The 19,168-nt window shown below is 42.1% G+C and overlaps 1 protein-coding gene across 3 annotated transcripts in view; it reads left to right on the top strand.

Annotated features, from left to right (window-relative positions):
* The window catches only part of GADL1 (GAD like acidic amino acid decarboxylase 1), a 241,942-nt gene that overhangs the window by 137,876 nt on the left and 84,898 nt on the right, over positions 1-19,168 (top strand). For all 3 annotated transcript variants that reach the window (XM_083188646.1, XM_083188647.1, XM_083188648.1), the window contains one exon: positions 11,844-12,043. In XM_083188646.1, the coding sequence (XP_083044772.1) occupies positions 11,844-12,043 (200 nt within the window). The remainder of the gene's footprint in view (positions 1-11,843; positions 12,044-19,168) is intronic.

The raw sequence follows: 19,168 nt of genomic DNA, 5'->3' as shown, positions 1-19,168 counted from the left end.
TTTTAAAGCAGCAATCAATTACACTGCAAAACCAGGTTGATTTTGCCATGTAATTGATTGCTGCTTTAAAAAAAATGGGAAAACTTTCCCAAAATCTCTCACTTTCTGAAACTCTCACCCTATTACATTTGGCCCACAGTATTTATTTACAGTTTCTTATATGGCGCAGCATATTCCGTTGCACTTTACAATTGGAGACAACAGTTACATGTGTGTGCTGATCCTTAATTAGTGGTATGCGATGGCATACGATGGGTGCCGTGCTAGGAAACAAGTACCCTTTTATTTTTTACAGAATGCTTTGTGTTTCCTGAAAATATAAACTCCTCAGTGTAAATTTACTAAACCTGCTGGGCATTGCAGCAACGCTTTAGAGTTTTTGCAAGATCAAACACTCAAATTTACTAAGAATCATGTTTGGAAGAATTGTGTTTGTAGATGGTCTATGCAATCATGTTCAGTCATGTGCAAGTTGAGGTGTATTGTGCCCGATTTCAAAAGACCTGCCTGCGAGCTGTGTGTTCTGCCAAAGCCTGAATAGTTCAGTGAGATCTGTGCAGTGCTTCTATGTGATACAATGTAAAGTCATTAGTATCTTTTATGTATGATGGAACAGTTGGAGGTCATGGTCAATCAAAGCCGTTCAACTACTGGTTACACTATTACCACCTGCAATTTATATACAATTTATATAATGACCTGGGGAGCTCTTTTTACTTTTTAAAGAACACAGATAACAGATGTAGATGGATTTTTTTTTATAAATGTAAGTTTTTCTTGTATTACCGTATCTAAAATCCTTGTTGATTACATGAGATAACAATTTTTTTTAAGTTTTCTGTTGGGTTTGTTCTCAAGGATTTATAAATGTTCCATCATCCTGTGTCTTTCTATTTTATTTTATTTTTTTATATTTTTATTGAAAAGAAAAAAATGGTACATTGATAGAAATGAATAGTCACAAAGTAGGTACATGCATGGTAAGGCAGTATGGTTACTGAAGAACAGCCAGGAACAATAAAATGGCATTTCTTGTTACAGTGAGGCAAACAATATATGACATCTTGAAAAAAAACTACAGTATAGGAAGACCTTCCTCAAAAGTGAGGAGATCCCTGTTCTAAAGTAGATATATTGGGGCAGATGTATTAAGCCTGAAGAAGAGATAAACTGGAGATAAAGTGGAGATAACATGGAAGAGATAACGCACCAGCCAATCAGCTGTGTTTGAAATATGACAGTTGGGATCTGATTGGCTGGTGCGTTATCTCCCACTTTATCTCCAGTTTATCTCTTCACCAGGCTTAATACATCTGCCCCATTATACCAAGTAGATACAGTAGTCATACAAATACGGTTCTTTTACAAAGTCTGTTAGTGAAAGAATACACGGTACTCAGACATGAAAGAATTTCAATGCCCTTGATTCTATGTAAACTGAACATTCAATCCAGTCCATTTGAATTAGAAATTGCAGTCTTGGAAGCATAAACTGTGAGGTCAATGTATCATTATGAATCCATCTTGAAAGTATGGTTTTCTTGGCCACCGCAGCTTCTATTTTATTTTTAAAACTTTTTAGCATTCTACAGATATATATATATATATATATATATATATATATATATATATATATATATATATATATATATATATATATATATATATATTTGTATTTACTCCTATTGCCAGACTTAGGTTATTTCTTTTTTTATGTCCCATATTTTCCTGTTCTTCAATAATGAATTTTCTCATGTCGCTATGATTTTATGCAATGAGTTGTACCACATGACTGGCTGATTATATTTATTTATGCTTTAACAAGCGCAACTAACAAAGGTAACATTTTATTTTTTATTTATTAACAGTTTCATACAGTATATAGCGCACACATAGTCTGCAGCTCTTTACAGAGAATATTTAAACATTCACATCAGTCCCTGCCCCAGTGGAGCTTACAATCTATATTTCCTACCACATGTACACGCACACACAGACATTTTAGGGTTCATTTGTTGAGAACCAATTAGCCTACCAGTATATTTTTGAAATTGTAGGAGGAAACCGGAGTACCCGGAGGAAACCCATGCAAGTATGGGGAGAATATACAAACTCTGCACAGTTAGGGCCATGGTGGGAAATAAACCCATAACCTCTGTACTGTGAGACAGTAATGCTAACCATTACACCGTCCGTGATGCTCTATAAAGTGTATGTATACCTCCTTTAGAATGTAAGCTCTCCTGAACATGGTCCTCTTTACTCATGTGCCTTTCTTTCTTTTACCTAAACCACCTCTATACTGTACTTCCTTCAATGGCAACTAATCCCTCGTTTTTACGCCATCCTAATACTTATTTCAGTATCGTCTGCTGATGCAGATATATTTATATACCCTGTACTTGTCCTGTACTTTCTTGAACTGTAAGATCACATGCACACTAGAGGATATTGTGAATGGTCCTTCTTAATATCTTCACATTATCATCTAATGTGTACACTCAATATCGTTGACAATGTCATTAATGAGCCTTGCTTTCTGCTTAACGTGCAGGTTATTTTGGCTATATAGGAAAAACACACATTGGGCCAAATGTAATAGGGTGAGAGTTTCAGAAAGTGAGAGATTTTGGAAGAGTTTTCCCCTTTTTTTTAAAGCAGCAATCAATTACACTGCAAAACCAGGTTGATTTTGCCATGTAATTGATTGCTGCTTTAAAAAACATGGGAAAACTCTCCCAAAATCTATCACTTTCTGAAACTCTCACCCTATTACATTTGGCCCATTGTTTCCCCCAGCAACCTCAATGATACCAGTAACAATATATCAATCTATATGGTAACATAATTCAGAGATCTTGGTTACATATATTTGCAGAAATGTATGAATAATCCCTAAAGCAAGGCTTCTCTGTGTATTGGGGGTCCCTAGCACTATATCTGTACAGCACCCCAAAAAGTCAACATAACCCAGCTTAGAAAAGCTTATGAAAAAATATGCCATTAAAATTGATGGATATTCCCCCATTATTTGGAGGGTGAATATCATATGAGGTGTGATATACATTCCTTCTGAGGATCTGTAATGTTCATAAATTCTAACGTGAATTAATGGAATATCCATCAATTTTAATGGTATTTTTTTTTTTTGCCACCTAGATAAAGCCCCTGATAAAGTCTGCTTAGACGAAACATGTAGAGTTTGGAATCAATATTTACATTTCTTGATCAGTAAACAACTGCTAATGGCTATATATACTAGGAAGAATCCTTTATACTGTATATATTAAGCTACAAAGTCTGTGAATTTTTTTTTTTATATTACTGTATGAAGGTTTTTCTTTCTGTACAGCCCAACATAGGGGCAGAATTATAAAGCTTGGAGAAGAGATAAACTGAAGATAAAGCAGAGAAAAGGTAAAAGGCACCAGCCAATCAACTGCCAACTGTCTTTTTCAAACACAGCTGATTGGCTGGTGCTTTATCTCCTTTTACCTTTTCTCCGCTTTATCTCCAGTTTATCTCTTCTCCAAGCTTAATAAATCTGCCCCATAGTGCCTAAACAGTATTCTACAGTAGGTATTGTATGAGCGCACTCTACTTTCTCTTACTATATACACTGTATATAGTAAGAGAAAGTAGAGTGTGCTCATACTATACAGTATATCGGTAGCTAGAGATGGTCTTGGCACTCCTAGTGTTCGTATATTCACAATTCTGCCGGGTGCCTTCCCATGGTAGATGGTGGCACTCTCGGGCTGATCATACAATCATTTCATATACTGTATACAGTATAAGTTAAATCTTTCTATTTTTGTAGTTAGTATTTCTTCAACATAACAGTATATTGTTTTATTTAATATGTATAAGCTACAATATTGTTAAAACAAAAGCTACTGAAGACAGATTTAAGCTAGATAATGCGTGAGTATTTATATTTACTTCACGGAAATGGCTTAACACTTTTGATGAAAGCAGCCTATTTTTGTTTGAAATGCAAAATGCATTTAATAAACATAGCAGAGATTGAAGGGAGTTCTTGTGCATTCTGCTGTGACAGAGATACTGACATCAATTTTTATAACAGCGGGCTACGACCACGTCTGGGACTCATTTCACATTAGTATCATCTGTAATAACTAGTCTGCAGTCAGATAAGTAACACAATAATAGGGAGGAAAAACTCCCTTATCTCCTGTACTCCAGAAAGTGGTCTAGAATCCTAATCGCCTCTGATGAGAATGTGTGATAGATATTGGTTGGTCCATTTGTCAGACATTCCAAATAATAAGCAATGAACAAATCGGTGACTTACTGTAAGGTGTCATAAATTCTACTTAGGTGACATGGATGTGTGAGTATTCTGAAACATACACTATATAAAAAAGTAATTATTTTACTTCTTTATTCTTTATTTAATAATGGACTACCTGAATAATGCACACCAGAGTTTTTAATTAATTGGAAAACTAAAGAGACCACACTAAGGGGGGAATTAATGTAGCTGAGGCAAAATTACCACAGTTAATTGATCCCCTGGGACTACACACTATCTGGGATTTTTTATCACCTGTGCAGAGTCAGCCAAAAATATAATCCCAGATAGCTGACATGTTTTCACACAAACACAGGTCAATTTTAGTGTGAAAAAAACAGGTGGCAATTGAATTGCCCAAAAGGCATCTATCCCTGTGTGTATATAGGTACACACACACACACACACACACACACACACACACACACACACACATATACTGTTGGTTACGGACTTTGGTTGTCTTCATGTTGCTCGCTCTGTGGCTGTTCTACTCCTCAATCTCTCTCCTTCCTTCCTGATATCAGTCCTTCTCTCATTTCTATGGCCCACCGCCATTCCTGGTCATCTTGATTGGTAGGATGCGCTAAGTGACAGGCGTTGCGTGTGCCATGCATGTTGGCTAAGTGGAGTGTTGCTATTTGTTTGCAGAGTGGGCCCTGACCGGTTCAGAAAATTAAAGCAACAAGTATTTACCCCGCACAGAAACGAAATAACTCCCCCAAGTCTAACTCTCTCTGCACATTACATTTTCCTCACCTGCAGTGCAGCATGGTTTTGTCCATTTGAGAAAAAAATGTGCTTTGCTAACAGGTCTGGAATTGATCCTGAACCACTTCCCGCACAATTTCCGGGCGGCAGTTGAAAATGGATGTGGATTTGGGATTAAATTAATATATGAAAGATGGGGAGGGGGGGTGGGAAGGAGGCCAAGGGCACTGGACTAATTTGACGATGGGGGTGAAGGCGTTCTCCAATCAACAAAATTAAATTTAAATATATGATATGGTTGTGGAGGTGTATAACAGAGCCAGCTAGGTTACCCCTGGCAACAGCAGAAACCTTCTTTTCTGTATTCCAATACTTGTGACGCTCTTGGGGTCCGCTCAACTGCGCATTCACTGACAATCGTCACATGCACAGGCAGCAGCCACTCCCTTAGCACCATTAACTCAAGTATTTCATTATATCATCTATTTTTACTCTGTCCAAATAATTTAAGCTTCAGTAGAACTATCAAGCAGCGATATTGTACACTTTTATAGTCTATTAGGCCTCTAATACTTAGCAGGTGTAAATAGCTGTGTCGTTATTTGCAGGGGGCAACCCATGTAATATCATTATGTGAACTGACATTCTATCCATTATTAGAAATTATTTGACGGCTTATGTGTCTGAAATACCTTAAATATAATCCTCATATTGGTTATTGACTCTTTTAAGGTATAAAATACTATTTTCCTTAAACTTACAGACACTTAAGAAAGTTATATTTTCACTACTTTCTCTAATACATGTTTTTGTAAATGTTGTTTGTTTGTCTCTGTCCTACGTCTTGTCTGATCCTATACCCAAGGATCAATTTTAGAAATAATAAAATTTAATCTTAACAATTATCAATCATCTTTAGAAGGCTGTGCCCCACCCGGGAGACTTTTTGATATCCTCCCTTGGATATCCCTCTTTTTTCCCATTGGATTAAATGAATGTCAGCATATAGTCAATAGGTTGACACCAGATGGTCGACAGTCAATAGATTGACCTGGTCAAAAGGTCTATCCCGATCATAAGTATGCCGGGGAATGTTAGGGTTAGGGCCGTTAGGCTAAACAAAAGGAGGGAGCTCAGGTTTAGGCACTGGAGGTGGGGGGAGGGGACTTTTAGGGTTAGGCTGCGGGGAAGGAGATTAAGGGTTTGGCACTAAAAAGGGTGGTTGGGTTTAGGCACTAAGGAGGATGGTTAGGGTTAGTCATTCTTCTTTAAACATTAAGAATACCAGAAGTCACCTAGGAGTTCTCTGACCAAAACAAAAGCCTGTGAGCTTGTAGCTTTATACGTTCACTAAACAACTGTAACAATGGTGGCAAAGCATCACCTATGGGTAAGGATTTAATACTACACAGCGGCCCATGCCTTGCAGAGAAGAACCTCTTGATTTTCCAGAAAGTGAAAGCATAAATCCACAGAAGCAGCAGACTGGGGATATAATAATGGAAAGGACATTGTTGTGGCAGTATGGATGGTGTAATGGTTAGCATTACTGCCTCACAGTGCTGAGCTCATTGGTTCAATTCCCACCATGGCCCTAACTGTGCGGAGTTTGTATATTCTCCCTGTTTTTGCGTAGGTTTTCTCCAGGTACAGAGTGAATGTGTGTGCATGTTCATGTGGTAGGAAATATAGTCTAGCTGCACTGGGGCCGAGTCTGATGTGAATGTTCAAATATTCTCTGTAAAGTGCTGCAAAATATTTATGCGCTATATAAGAAACTGTTAAGAAAAAAGACAAAAATTGTTGCCCCAGCCATCACTTTGGTAAAAGTAGCCCTCACTTTCAGATCCAGATCCACTAGTACTATGGCAGGTGCAGACTAGCCATCTGAGTATGGCCTCCAGTGGGAACAATGACATGTGTTACTGTGTATACTAACACTACTAACAACACACCTGTGATACTTCCATAACATGACCATATAACGGACCATTATTCATGTCTTAATATCCACTTCCCAGTAACTGCCAAGCAATACCCAGCACTTTTCCAAGATATTTCCGATACCGTTTGTCTCATTCCCAACTACGCCTTTGTGAACACACGTGCTGTACAAATGTCTTGGTATTTTTGTGAACGCTTAATAAGCGTTAGTAAGATATAGAATCAGTGAACATCTGCATTGCGAGTCGGGCCTATAATATATATATTTTTTATCTGTACAATATTTTGACGCTCTAATCTGATCTCTTAGTTCTGGTTTATGACCATGTTTATCTTTAAAAAAAAAAAAAAAACACCGGTCTTGTTGCAGCCGGGAATAGAATTGTTGCCATCTAATTTTTTGGTTTAAGGAACCATAGCGCTTTCTCCATTGTAGGATAAACGAATCGATTTACCTGTCGTTTAAAGAACTGCAGTTCTGCAATCAAAAAGTAATTTTCTACCTGGATCAACCTGTGACTATCACAGTGAGAAAAAAAAACGTCACTTGTATGAATTCATTATCTTTAGCAAGTCTGTTCTTCCGTATAATCAGTACAGGCTTTCTCATTTTCAGGCTCTTAGTCAATGTGCCACTCAGCGTTTTCGTGTCTGTCTTTTTCTATACGTATCTTCTTGTCCTCACCTGACATAAGTGCTCCAAGAGGTACTTGTCACTGCTGTTTTAGGAGAACCGTGTAAAAAGCTGAAATGGGTCTACATGCCTAAGGTCGACATGGTTGGAAGGTCGACAATAGCTAGGTCAACATAAGTTTTTCACTTTTTTTGTCCTGAATGTCGACATGGACACCGTATCGGTGTACCGCGTCCCCTCGCATGGCTCGCGCACTTGCCATGCTTCTGCAAGGGTGCCTCGTCACACTATTCTATTCTCCCTCCACGCCCTAGTGATTGGTAGGGCATGATATACCGCCATTTTGACCTAGCCATTGTCGACCTTCCAACCATGTCGAACTTAGGCATTTTGACCTATTTCAGGTGTCAACCTAAGACATGTCGACCTTAAGTGGTCGACCCAATGTACAGATGGAGCAGCTCTCATTAGAGCTGCTCCTGGAAATTCTATCGCCATCCGTTGCCATCAGCTGCCAGAAGCGGCACGCATGCATTAGACCCATGCATGCCCCGTTCTGACGGAGCCTGCTGCCACCTCTCCGCCACTCCCCCGCCACTGCCTGCACCCCCTTCCTAACCCTGCCCGTCTCCCTGAAGGGGAGACGGGCAGGGATTCTGACACCTGCCAAATGTAGGCAGGGCCGCTGACAGGGGGTGCTGTGGATACAGTTGTCCCGGTCTCCTGCAGCTCATTTTGTCCACAGCAACCCTCCACTGTATGCTGCCTGCACTGCGCTCAGTCCTCACTCAGCATGTCCCGAAGCACAGGCTTCTTCAATGGAGGACGCCGGCGGCCAATTAAAATGCTGCACCGACTTTTGAGCCAATCAGAGTGGCTGCCGGTACATGAGCTCTGCAGGTGCTGCATTTTAATTGGTCACCAGCATCCTGCATTGAAGAAGCATGTGCTTCGGGTCCTGCTGAGTGAGGACGGAGTCTAGCAGTAAGTTAAGGGAAGGGGGGGATGAGGGGGGGGGGCGGGATGGAAGTGCACTGACTGCTCCCGGTGAAGAGGGGGGGATGGGAGCGCACTAACAGCTCCCGGGGAGGGTCCGGACTGGAAATCAGTCCCAAGGCCAAAATTCCTAGTGGCAGCCCTGAGTTTTGGGGACGCGCATGCATGTGAGAGGCTCTGGCAATTCCCTGGGCTGGCTGAGAGGCACTACATCTGTCGACCGAATATGTGTCCAGCCAACAATCGTATACCATAACTATTTGGTGCATTTGGCAAATGTGTAGGTTTGCTAAGTTATTTGTTTATTTGTGTATTTATTGTCTAGTATAAATAAGAATAACAAGCAAAAAGAATGTTCAATAAAAGATCTTATATATCTAAATATTTCCATTACACTTCCATTGCTGCGACCTTTCCATTTCTATTTTACAACACACAAGGTGTCATTTCAGGAGCGTGTTATTAAGAAAATTAAAGTCTGTCGTTTCTTCAGCTGAAACACAGCAAAATGTAATCTGCGCAATCCTCGAAGAAGATTGAATTGTTTTAATTTTTTTTTCTGTCTGTATTTAATGTACTGTTGAAATGCTGTCAATTTTTACAGCAGAAATGTACAGAACCGCCAACTTATAGCATAAAACAAAGGCTTACAAAACAGATGGCATTTCTTTGGGGACTACAGCAATCATTACTGAGATTGGATTGGTTTGCATTATGCCGAGTGAAAGAATTTCCTATCATGGCCCAATATGATTTGCTGCATTTCTCATTATTCATAAAACTATGATTAATGCAAGAAATTGTGTCTGCTTTATCATTTCGGTAAATGCCATCTACAGTATATGATCATTAAAGCCGGCAGCAGCTGCTCTGAAAGTATGATGAAGAGGAATAGGGCTTAACATATTTGTATATTTCATACCCAATACAAAGTTAGGTAGATAATGAAGGGCACTGACGCCAAAATAATTGTGTGAACAGGTTTCTGAGAACCTTATGGGGCCTGCACATGGGATGATGTCAGGACATTTTGTAAGCGATCTTACTAGGTTGCTTAGAAAATGCCCCTGCACCACTCCGTGTGTAGGGGCTATAGCAGGGCTGGGCAATTGTGGCCCTCCAGATGTTGATGAACTACACATCCCAGCATGCCTTGCATTGCATCAGTTTCAGCATGGCCACATAGCAAAACTAATGCAAAGCATCCTGGGATGTGTAGTTCATTAACATCTGGAGGGCCGCAATTGACCAGCCCTGGGCTATAGTGATAGCAATGCAAGGCCCCGCGACATCACTATTGCCCGGTGATTAAGAACCACCATGATGGATAAATGTAGTTATTCACCGGTCAGCAGATTCGCAGAGAACACAGGTCCTGTCAGATCATATAGCACTGACACATCGCTGAAAAATTGCTGTGCAATGCTGTGTGCTGAGCAATATTGCTGAGTAATCCTGAGCGGAAGCGGATCTTACTGTTTTGGAGGAGGGAGGCTGCCGCAATGTGTTCCCCCCCCCCCCCCTCTGCTGCCACTTTCACTGCCGCCACGCTCCACTGCCGCTGCTCCCCTGCACAGGGCCAGCGCATGCGCAGTAGCTTCATACATACTGCGCATGCGCTGGCCCAAGCCACTGGGGGCTGCCTTTGCAGCAGCCCCCGGAGGCTAAATCAAGTTCCCGGCCACATGAGCATGCGCAGTATGGTCCACTGTACTGCGCATGTGCAGAACCCGTATTGAGGGCTGCTGCGCATTTGCGCACAGAGAGGCATCCCGGAGGGAGGGAACACCTCCCGATGGGATGCCTTGATTGACTGGCAGGTCGGACTTCCAATAGGAAGTCACCGCCAGTCACAGTGAAGCCAGAGCAGTCTTACAGACTGCATCTGGCATCACTTTAGGCAGAGACAGTGGCAGATTTTACCTGGGGGAGGGTTGCAGCCCTGCAGCCCATAGGTAAAAACCGCCACTGATCCTGAGGGTTGCTCAGATTGCTCTGCAACATCTCCCCGTGTGTAGGCCCCTTTAGTTTAACTGCAGTGTAAGATTATTATCTGTCAAGTTTTCATATTCAAAATATAGGCTACAACAGTATATACATATTGGATCTAAGCAATCAAATAAATGGTCAATAAAAAAAAACTATTTGGACAGTAAAACTGTAGATACAAAGTAAAAAACATTTAAAAATTAGTTTTGAAATCTTCTATTATGCAAGTGCAACTTTTTCTTCTGTGTGTGTGTGTGTGTGTGTGTGTGTGTGTGTGTGTGTGTGTGTGTATTTCTGTACCTGTGTGTCTATAACTGTGGCTATTCTATTGAAGATGGGATGTTATTTGGGCAACCAAATTCTATCTACTATCTTGTAGAAGGTGCTAAATAATTAAGAAGTAAATTCTGATTGGTTGCTATAGGCAACATCCCAGCTTCAATAGAATCATATCTTAGTCTTAGTCAATAATTTTTTAAGAGGTGGAGGCATGTATTGATTTCCCATGTGTGGACTTCTGCTAAGGACAACATCGAATACCCCCTTAGTGTGTGTATACCATACTGTTACTGCTGTCTGTACCCCAATTGTGTATACGGAACTGTGACTGCTGTCTGATCCCCACCATAAACGCAAGTTTGAAAAAAAGGCATTCCTCCTAACTGTCCTGCCCATGGGTAGCAGTGTTCAGTGGTGGGGGGAAGGGCAGATGGAAATCCTCCTGTCACTAGCTGCTCTGCTTATTCACTGAGAGAGATGGACAGGGGAATGCTTCTCTCTAGTGTTCCACATCTTAGCTGCAAAGCAGCAGAAAATCACTGGGAAAAGGCATAACAGGTATCATCACAGTGACTAGCACAATCACGATAGAGAAGTGACTGGGATGGTGGAAAGGGCACCATGTTCCCAAAGACTTGCACATACAGGGTACAAATCCAGAGTCTAGTGCGCTGCCAGAGAGGAGGGGGCACACAGAGCCCTCGCCTTTCTTAAACCAGCCCTGGTAGTTATTTTAGTACAATAGTAAATGTAGCAAATGATTGAGTGCTAGATTAATTCTTAATATAAGATAATACTGTTGTTTTCACTTTTAAGCATTAAAAATCCATAAGTATTTGTACAATACAAATTGTTACCGATTTGTTATCAGTGTACATAAGCATGACACAGTTCTCTCTATATCCTTCACAATAAGACACCATTCACTGTCACTATGTCAGTGTCTGAATATTTATGGCCTTTTGTCTTTTGCAGGACTTGCTTAAGAGATGTCATTCAGCGGAAGCCTCCTATCTCTTCCAGCAGGATAAATTCTACGATGTTCAGTATGACACTGGGGACAAATCTATTCAGTGCAGTAGACGACCAGATGCCTTCAAATTCTGGATGATGTGGAAAGCTCTAGGGACCATAGGACTTGAGGAAAGGGTAAACCGTGCCCTTGCGTTATCAAGGTAAGATCATTATATAACTCTTCACCTTAAAATCAAATCATCTTCATTTTGTGTGTTCAAAATAGGCCTTCTATTTCATATTGCCTGTGTACTTATTAATCATGTGTTTGTACATTTTCAACGAGGAAAGATCTATTTGTAGATCTTCCAGTGTCTTCCAGTGATCTTCCAGAAAGATCTATTCAGTGTCTTATTCAGTCTCTAGCACAGGGAGATCCTTTTATCTTAATATTGCGGTTTCAAGTCTGACTGAGACTAGGGGTCTAAGGGCCATATGGATCAAGCTTCAAACAGTGAAAAAATGGAAAGTGATAAACAACTAGCCAATCAGCTTCTATCTGTCATGTTACAGGCTGGGTTTGAAAAATGATAGGTGGGTGCTGATTGGCTGGTTGTTTATCACTCTCACTTTTTGAAGCTTGATACATCTGGCCCTAAGACTGGGGGCGGGATGCACTAACATCCGCGCCCCCACTTTGCCGCACATGTGGACGGCAATGTGCAGCGGGTCCCAGTGGCTCCCTCCCTTACTTGGCCGGATGCTGCTGCTGCGGACAGGCTCTCCTCCTCCTCCCTGTACGCGGAAGAGGATTTACCGTGCAGGGAGGAGGAGGTCACTGGTCCGGGCAACGCAGCGCTGTGCTGCCCATACACAGGTGAGGGGGGGTCGGTACGAGGCGGCATGGGTCCGTGCAAGGAGGTGTGGGTGGAGTTAAGAAGCCCATAGGCTTCTATGGGGTATCGCCAGTTTTTGCTGGCGATACCCCCACAGCGAAAACCTGCCATTTTTGTTTAGCTACTAATAATTTTTTGGGGATTTACTCAGGAGAGATCATATCAAACAAACCTTATTGACTTTTTGGACTGGGGAACTAAAGTAATAGATAAAGGAGGGGGCATAGATATAGCTTATCTAGACTTTAGTAAGTCTCGGAGACTGCTAAAAAATTCAGAAGCGTGGGATTGCATACTTAGATGGTTGAATTTATAACATCTTGGTTTAAACATAGAAAACAGAGTTTTAGTAAATGGAGTGCATTGACAGGATGGGAATATATTACCAGTGGGGTACCCCAGGTTTCTGAACTTGGACCAGTGCCTTTTTAATATCTTTAATGTGACATTGCAAATGGTTTTCAAGGGAAAGTATGCCTTTTTGCAAATGACACAAAGGTATGCAACAGGGTAGAAAGGCCAGGATGGGTAAAACAAAGTATAGATGATATATGTAGAGTAATGGTCAGGAGCATGGCAAATAGAGTTAATTGCCCAAAAATTTAAAACCATGCACTTGGGTCTAAAAAATCCAAAGGCTAAATATAATATTAATGGCACTGTACTGGAAACTATCGAGGGGGAAAGAAATCTAGGAGGCCCTAATTCAGGTGACTTAAAGGCAGGGTTGCATAAGGAGAGTCTACTAATTATCTAGGTCCAGGTCTGACGGAGGGGCCCAGTGGGGTCCCCCTTTTCCTGGCAGCAGCAGCTCTTTTCAACCCATCAGATGCTGCTTTGGGTGCATGGCCACTCCTCCTGTGATTAGGCCATGCCCCCTGAAAAGTACCTTGGCCTGGCCAGGCTCTCTAATGCCCTGTCCACATCCAGAAGATAGCAGAAGCAGATTTGAACCTCATGGGGCCCTAGACAAGATGCTGGTTTTGGGCCCTCCTCATACAATCCATAGCACTATATTTTTTTCTGCTGATTGTAGGTGGCATTGATAGAGTACCTTGGCGTGTGCACATTCTACTGATAAATGCTCAGCTGTGTGAATTTCGGGATTGTGTACAAATCTGAATCAGGCTCTTGGTCTGTTGGAAGTACAGATGTAGCCCCTCTCAGCCAGCTCGCCATGGCACAGTTTCTGGCGGAGCTGGGGGATGGGGGGGATGCACGTAGCACTCATCTGAGCAGCAGGGACAGGATTCTTTCTTGCCTGTCTCCGATTCAGGGAGATGGGCAGGGAGCGGGCAGTGAGCAGTGGTCATGGGCAGGGAGCGGGAGACAGCTACAGGCACCTAAGTTGCCTTGTGGAAAATCTGCCACTAGAACATAGACATTTTTATTCCAAGTATTATCTTTAGGAAATAAGGAATGTTGAGTGAAATGCATGTTAGCAAGGTATAGCAGCTTAAACATATTTTTCGTCTTTAGTTAAGCATGACATCTGTAATCTACTACTATAACACTGACTCGTATATTGCTTAGACGTATTTTGTGGTCTTTGGTTGTGGGCAAAATATGTAATTTACAGTATTATTTCAAATATAACTTATTGCAGCGCATTGCATGGAAATGTAGTTGTACAAATCAATGAAATCCATTGCCTTGCAGACTGGAACAGAGAACTGAGTGGCATATAGATTGTATAAGCCACTAGATCAGGCTGTATTGCTGGATAGGTAATTAAAAATAAAAACCAAAGTAATAAGGCAGCAATAGAGTCATGAACGAATGTTGGGTGAGTTTTTAATTTGAATGGAGATCTTCGATCAGCATATTAATATGCCGGCTTACATAGAAATAAGCAGTGTGTAAACAAAATTATACATGTAACATTTATAATTACTTTCATAAAAAAAAATGCAATTTGCCAAAGCAAACTTTAGATACACACAGACACACATACATGTACTGTTCTGTGATGTCATACACACCTACAATTGTGCGATTACCAGGGGCTAGCTGGGTGGCAAGTCCAGAGCGCTCGCCCATACGTAATGGCCCATACTGTAGGTCAACATGGACACCGTCGTAGTGTACAGAGAGATAAAGCAGAGAGACACAAAGTGCCCATCGCTCAGCTCCTAACTGTCATTTAACAGACTGTTTTTAAGAGATATATATACTGGCATATGCTTAATTAGTTAAGCGATATCACACAGTGCTCGCTGGGGGGGGGGGGGGGTAATCTTAAGTAAATAAAAGCTCATTTGGTTCCCCAGCAACAATGTGTGATATCTGAATTATATTATCATGTACAATCAGTTTTTGAGATCTTGGTTACATATATTTGCAAAGACATGGGAAGCCCCCAAGACAATCGTCAAGGCCTCTCTGAGTATTGGGGGCTATATCTAGGTTCAGGGTCCGGCAAGGTTGGATTGGGATAATTTGGTCTACAACAACTAGGTCGACAAGCATTAGGTCGACACCACTAGGTCGACAGGCAGCAAGGTCGTCATGGGTCTAGGTTGACATGGGTCAAGGTCAACATGGTTCTACGTCGACATGGGTCAATGTCGACATGGGTCTAGGTCAACAGGAGCTTAGGTCGACAGGACATTAGGTCGACACAAGCATTAGGTTCACATGAGTTGCCTGTCGACCTAGTGGTGTTGGCTTAATGCTTGTCAACCTAGTTGCTGTAGACCCAATGACTGTATCCCTTTTGAAAGATGACAGGAGCTGCTAGATAGATAGATATTGTAACAACCAATCTCCATGGCAAAATAAATGACTATGAGTATGCACAAGTACTGTATGCCTATAAAGCTGCAAAATGAGGGCCCTCATACCTTTGAATGTTTGTAAATACCCAGTTTGTTGTATCACTGTCTCCTTTGTAAAGCGCAACGGAATATGCTGCGCTATATAAGAAACTGTTAAAAAATAAATAAATGGGTTTAATCGTTACATATTGGCCCTTATTCTGATCGGTGCGGCCGGATCCGAATATGCGGCCAGGACCGTGCGTGCGAAAACCCCGCCTTCCATACGGATCGCCAACTCCGTCCGTACGCGGTAAGAAGCTGGCCGAACGGACCGCACGTGTATTTTTCACGGAATACGCCTCCTCCATCTCAGGGAACCTCCCCCATCATTCGATGGTCGCAGACCATCGAATGCAGGACCGAGTGGTCCGCCAGCTTCCACAACCTCAGACCACACGGACATTTTTCCGTGCAAAAGCAGGGATCTGGGCGGGCAGCTGACATCCGGCGATGTCATATGTCCGCCCCCTACACGTGCGTCACGGCTGCTTTACCATACGTACGCCCAGCGTTTGCATGGGAACGCCCATGAAACGCGGGGCGAATGCATATGGTAATGAGCCCAAATAGCCCTTCACGCCCCACTCCACCCCCTGTTCGGAGTGTTCACATTTCGTGCGGGATTTGGCCGTACGCCCCGCTCGCACATGCGCAGAGACGCCTCTGCACATGCGCAGACACAAAACATCGGCGGCACGAACAGATATTACCGCACCAACCAGAATAAGGGCCATTCAGAGGCAAAAGCTCAAAGTTTCAGTCCAAGGTTTTCAGGACTTTTCTCAAGAGGCTCAGGAACAGAATACAGCTGAAGATAGTTTGGACACAAAATATCCCAGTACAGCACAAACTAATTGTCGGTCTGCGCATAGCGTGTTGGATTTGCTGTGCCTTATTGTGCATTGTAGATCCATAAACACATGAAACAATGCTGTCAAGGCAGACAAACGACCTGTCACAAGCATAAGATGTGGGGAAGCATCTGTATTTTAATGTTTAGGGTTGTCACGTGCACACAACGTGACTGGAACATCAACAAACTTTATTGATACAATACAGTGTGCACTACAATGGAATGCACATATCAGATGTCAGACATTGAAATGAGCTACACAATGGAACACATCACTGTTACATGAAACTAGCATTGGTGCAACAGCCATTGGTGCACTATAAGATATGATTAAACATATAGATGGAACAGTTCTCATTTGAGCTGCTCCTGGCAATAGAATCACCATCTTGGCGCCTCCCGATCAGATGGAGCGCATTTCCGCCAGACTGCGCCAGCTCAGGGAATCCCCTAAGCTGGCTGGGGCCAAATGTAATATGGTGTGCGAATCAGAAAATTAGAGATTTTAGGAGAGTTTTCCCATTTTTTTAAAGCGCCAATCATTTACACTAACAAACCAGGTTCATTTTGCCATGTAATTGATTGAAGAGACCGAACCTACACTATTATTCTGAAGGCAGAATTCATCACTGCATCAGCAGAGATCCCTGGAGTCAATGCCGGGCTGATTATCCTTAGGCCATAGCGGCTACTGCCAGCACACTGTGTGTACGGACATGCTGTTCGGACACTGCTTACAATATGTCCGCCACCGCCAATTTAGGCATAGGGTCAGGAGCTCTGTGAGTATAGCAATACATCTCCGGCTCCCAATTTCATTGATAGAGCCAAGTGACAACAGTCACATAATTAACACAACTCTGCGTAATATTCTGCTGCCAATATATGCTGCTATTCCGGGATTAGTGCAATCATTGTATCCAGTGGCAGCCGCCCCCCCCCCCCCCCCCCCACCCTCCAGGAAAAATCAGCCACTGTGCTCTGACAAGTGAGGCTAAATGCAGTCTGTGACTGGATTCCCTGTTGTTCCCTCCCTCCCTCTGGGATGCCTGTATGGGCTGCTTTGGCTGCAGCCCATCGATTCCGAGCTTTGAGCATGCACATCTGAGCATGAGCATCCGATACTTTGCATGCGCTGGTCCTGGTGCCTATCATCTGCAGTGTACAGGCAGGTCATACTTCCAATAGGACCGCGATTTAGCTTCTATGGGCTGCTCCCGAAGCAGAGAGGGCGGCAGAAGCCGTTTAGTCGCTCACTAAGCAGCAAACGACCGCTGCTTAGCGAGTGGTCCTGAATCGGGGCCTAAGTGCAATAAATAAGGATTATTATATCTATAGGAAGCAGGCATTGTTATTGTATTTGTTCTTAAATATTTTCTTTTAATATGGCCATTCATTTTTAATCTTATCATATATTACTATTAGAATATTTATGTAAAGATCATCCAATTGTACACTAATATTTTTCATTAGGGCTGCACTTCTCTTTTTTTCTTGGTTACAACATTTATCTATGTCTGGAAATCAACATATAGAAATATAATATATAGAAAGATATTCCAGTATCCAGTATCTATTCAAAGGAGATTCATTTGGTTTTTTTATTTATATATATATATATATATATATATATATATATATATATATATATATATATATATATATAGATAATAGCAATCGAGTGGCACTCTGGATACTTTCTTGTAAATAAACGGCAGACACTATAGTCAGTTTCAACTAGTGATGAGCGGGTCCGGATCTCCGAGATCCGGATCCGCACGGACGTCCTGAATCCGAATCCGGATCCAGGACGTCCGCGGACTCCCGCGCAGGCCCGGAGCCGAAATCGAGGCCCGACGTCACATTGGTGACGTCGGATTCTCGCGAGATCCGGATTACATAAAAGCCGGGACCCGCCGCCGCCATCTTCATTCTGTGGGGCGACGCAGAGCAGGCAGCAGTGCTGCCAGAGAGGGGGGTTTTATTTATTGCTCCGTGAGGGGGGTTTGCTGGAGCGTTGTGTGTGTCACTGTGCTGCTTGCTGCTAAAGAGCTGCAAGTACAGAGGGGATTTAATCATTTTTATTGTGCTGCTGGTGAGTGATTTTTTTTTCTATATTGCTGTAGCCTGCTCATCTGTAATTTGTGTCACTGCTGCTGCTACAGAATACTACAGACAGAGGGGGGTTTATTGTACTGCCGCAGAGGGGGTTTTCTTTCTATATTGCTATAGCCTGCTCATCTCTAATTGTGTCACTGCTGCTGCTAGCCTGCTACAGAATACTACAGACAGAGGGGGGTTTAATAATTTTTATTGTGCTGCCAGAGAGGGTTTTTGTGCTGCCTGGCTACCTGTTATATGGTTGTAAACACCTACCAGGCAGTCACCTCTGTTGTTGCCAGTGCCACTACCTTGTACCTACCTCTCAGAGTATATAAAAAAAAATAAAAAAAAAATTAAAAATATATAAAAATATAAAAAAAAATAATTAAGTTGTTGTTGTTGCTGACACCACTGGCTGCCGTTAGATATCGCAGACTCAGTAATTAAATTTTTAACTGTGGTTTGCTGACGCCACTTGTTGTGTTACCTACCAGTGTATCCACTTTTGTATCTTGCTGCTGTTGTCACTGGCTAGTGACAACAACCAGCTGATATCTGGGTATCCAGTTTGCTGCCACCGCTGCCGTTACATATATCGCAGTAAATAACTCCGGTTTGCTGACGCCACTTGTTGTGTTACCTACCAGTGTATCCACAAAATAAATATTGTATCTT

The sequence above is a fragment of the Crinia signifera genome, chromosome 5 (genome assembly GCF_055691185.1).
Source record: "Crinia signifera chromosome 5, ASM5569118v1, whole genome shotgun sequence".
NCBI classification, from domain to species: domain Eukaryota; kingdom Metazoa; phylum Chordata; class Amphibia; order Anura; family Myobatrachidae; genus Crinia; species Crinia signifera.
Note: the sequence above shows the minus strand (reverse complement) of the source record. Positions and strands in the feature narration are given on the sequence as shown.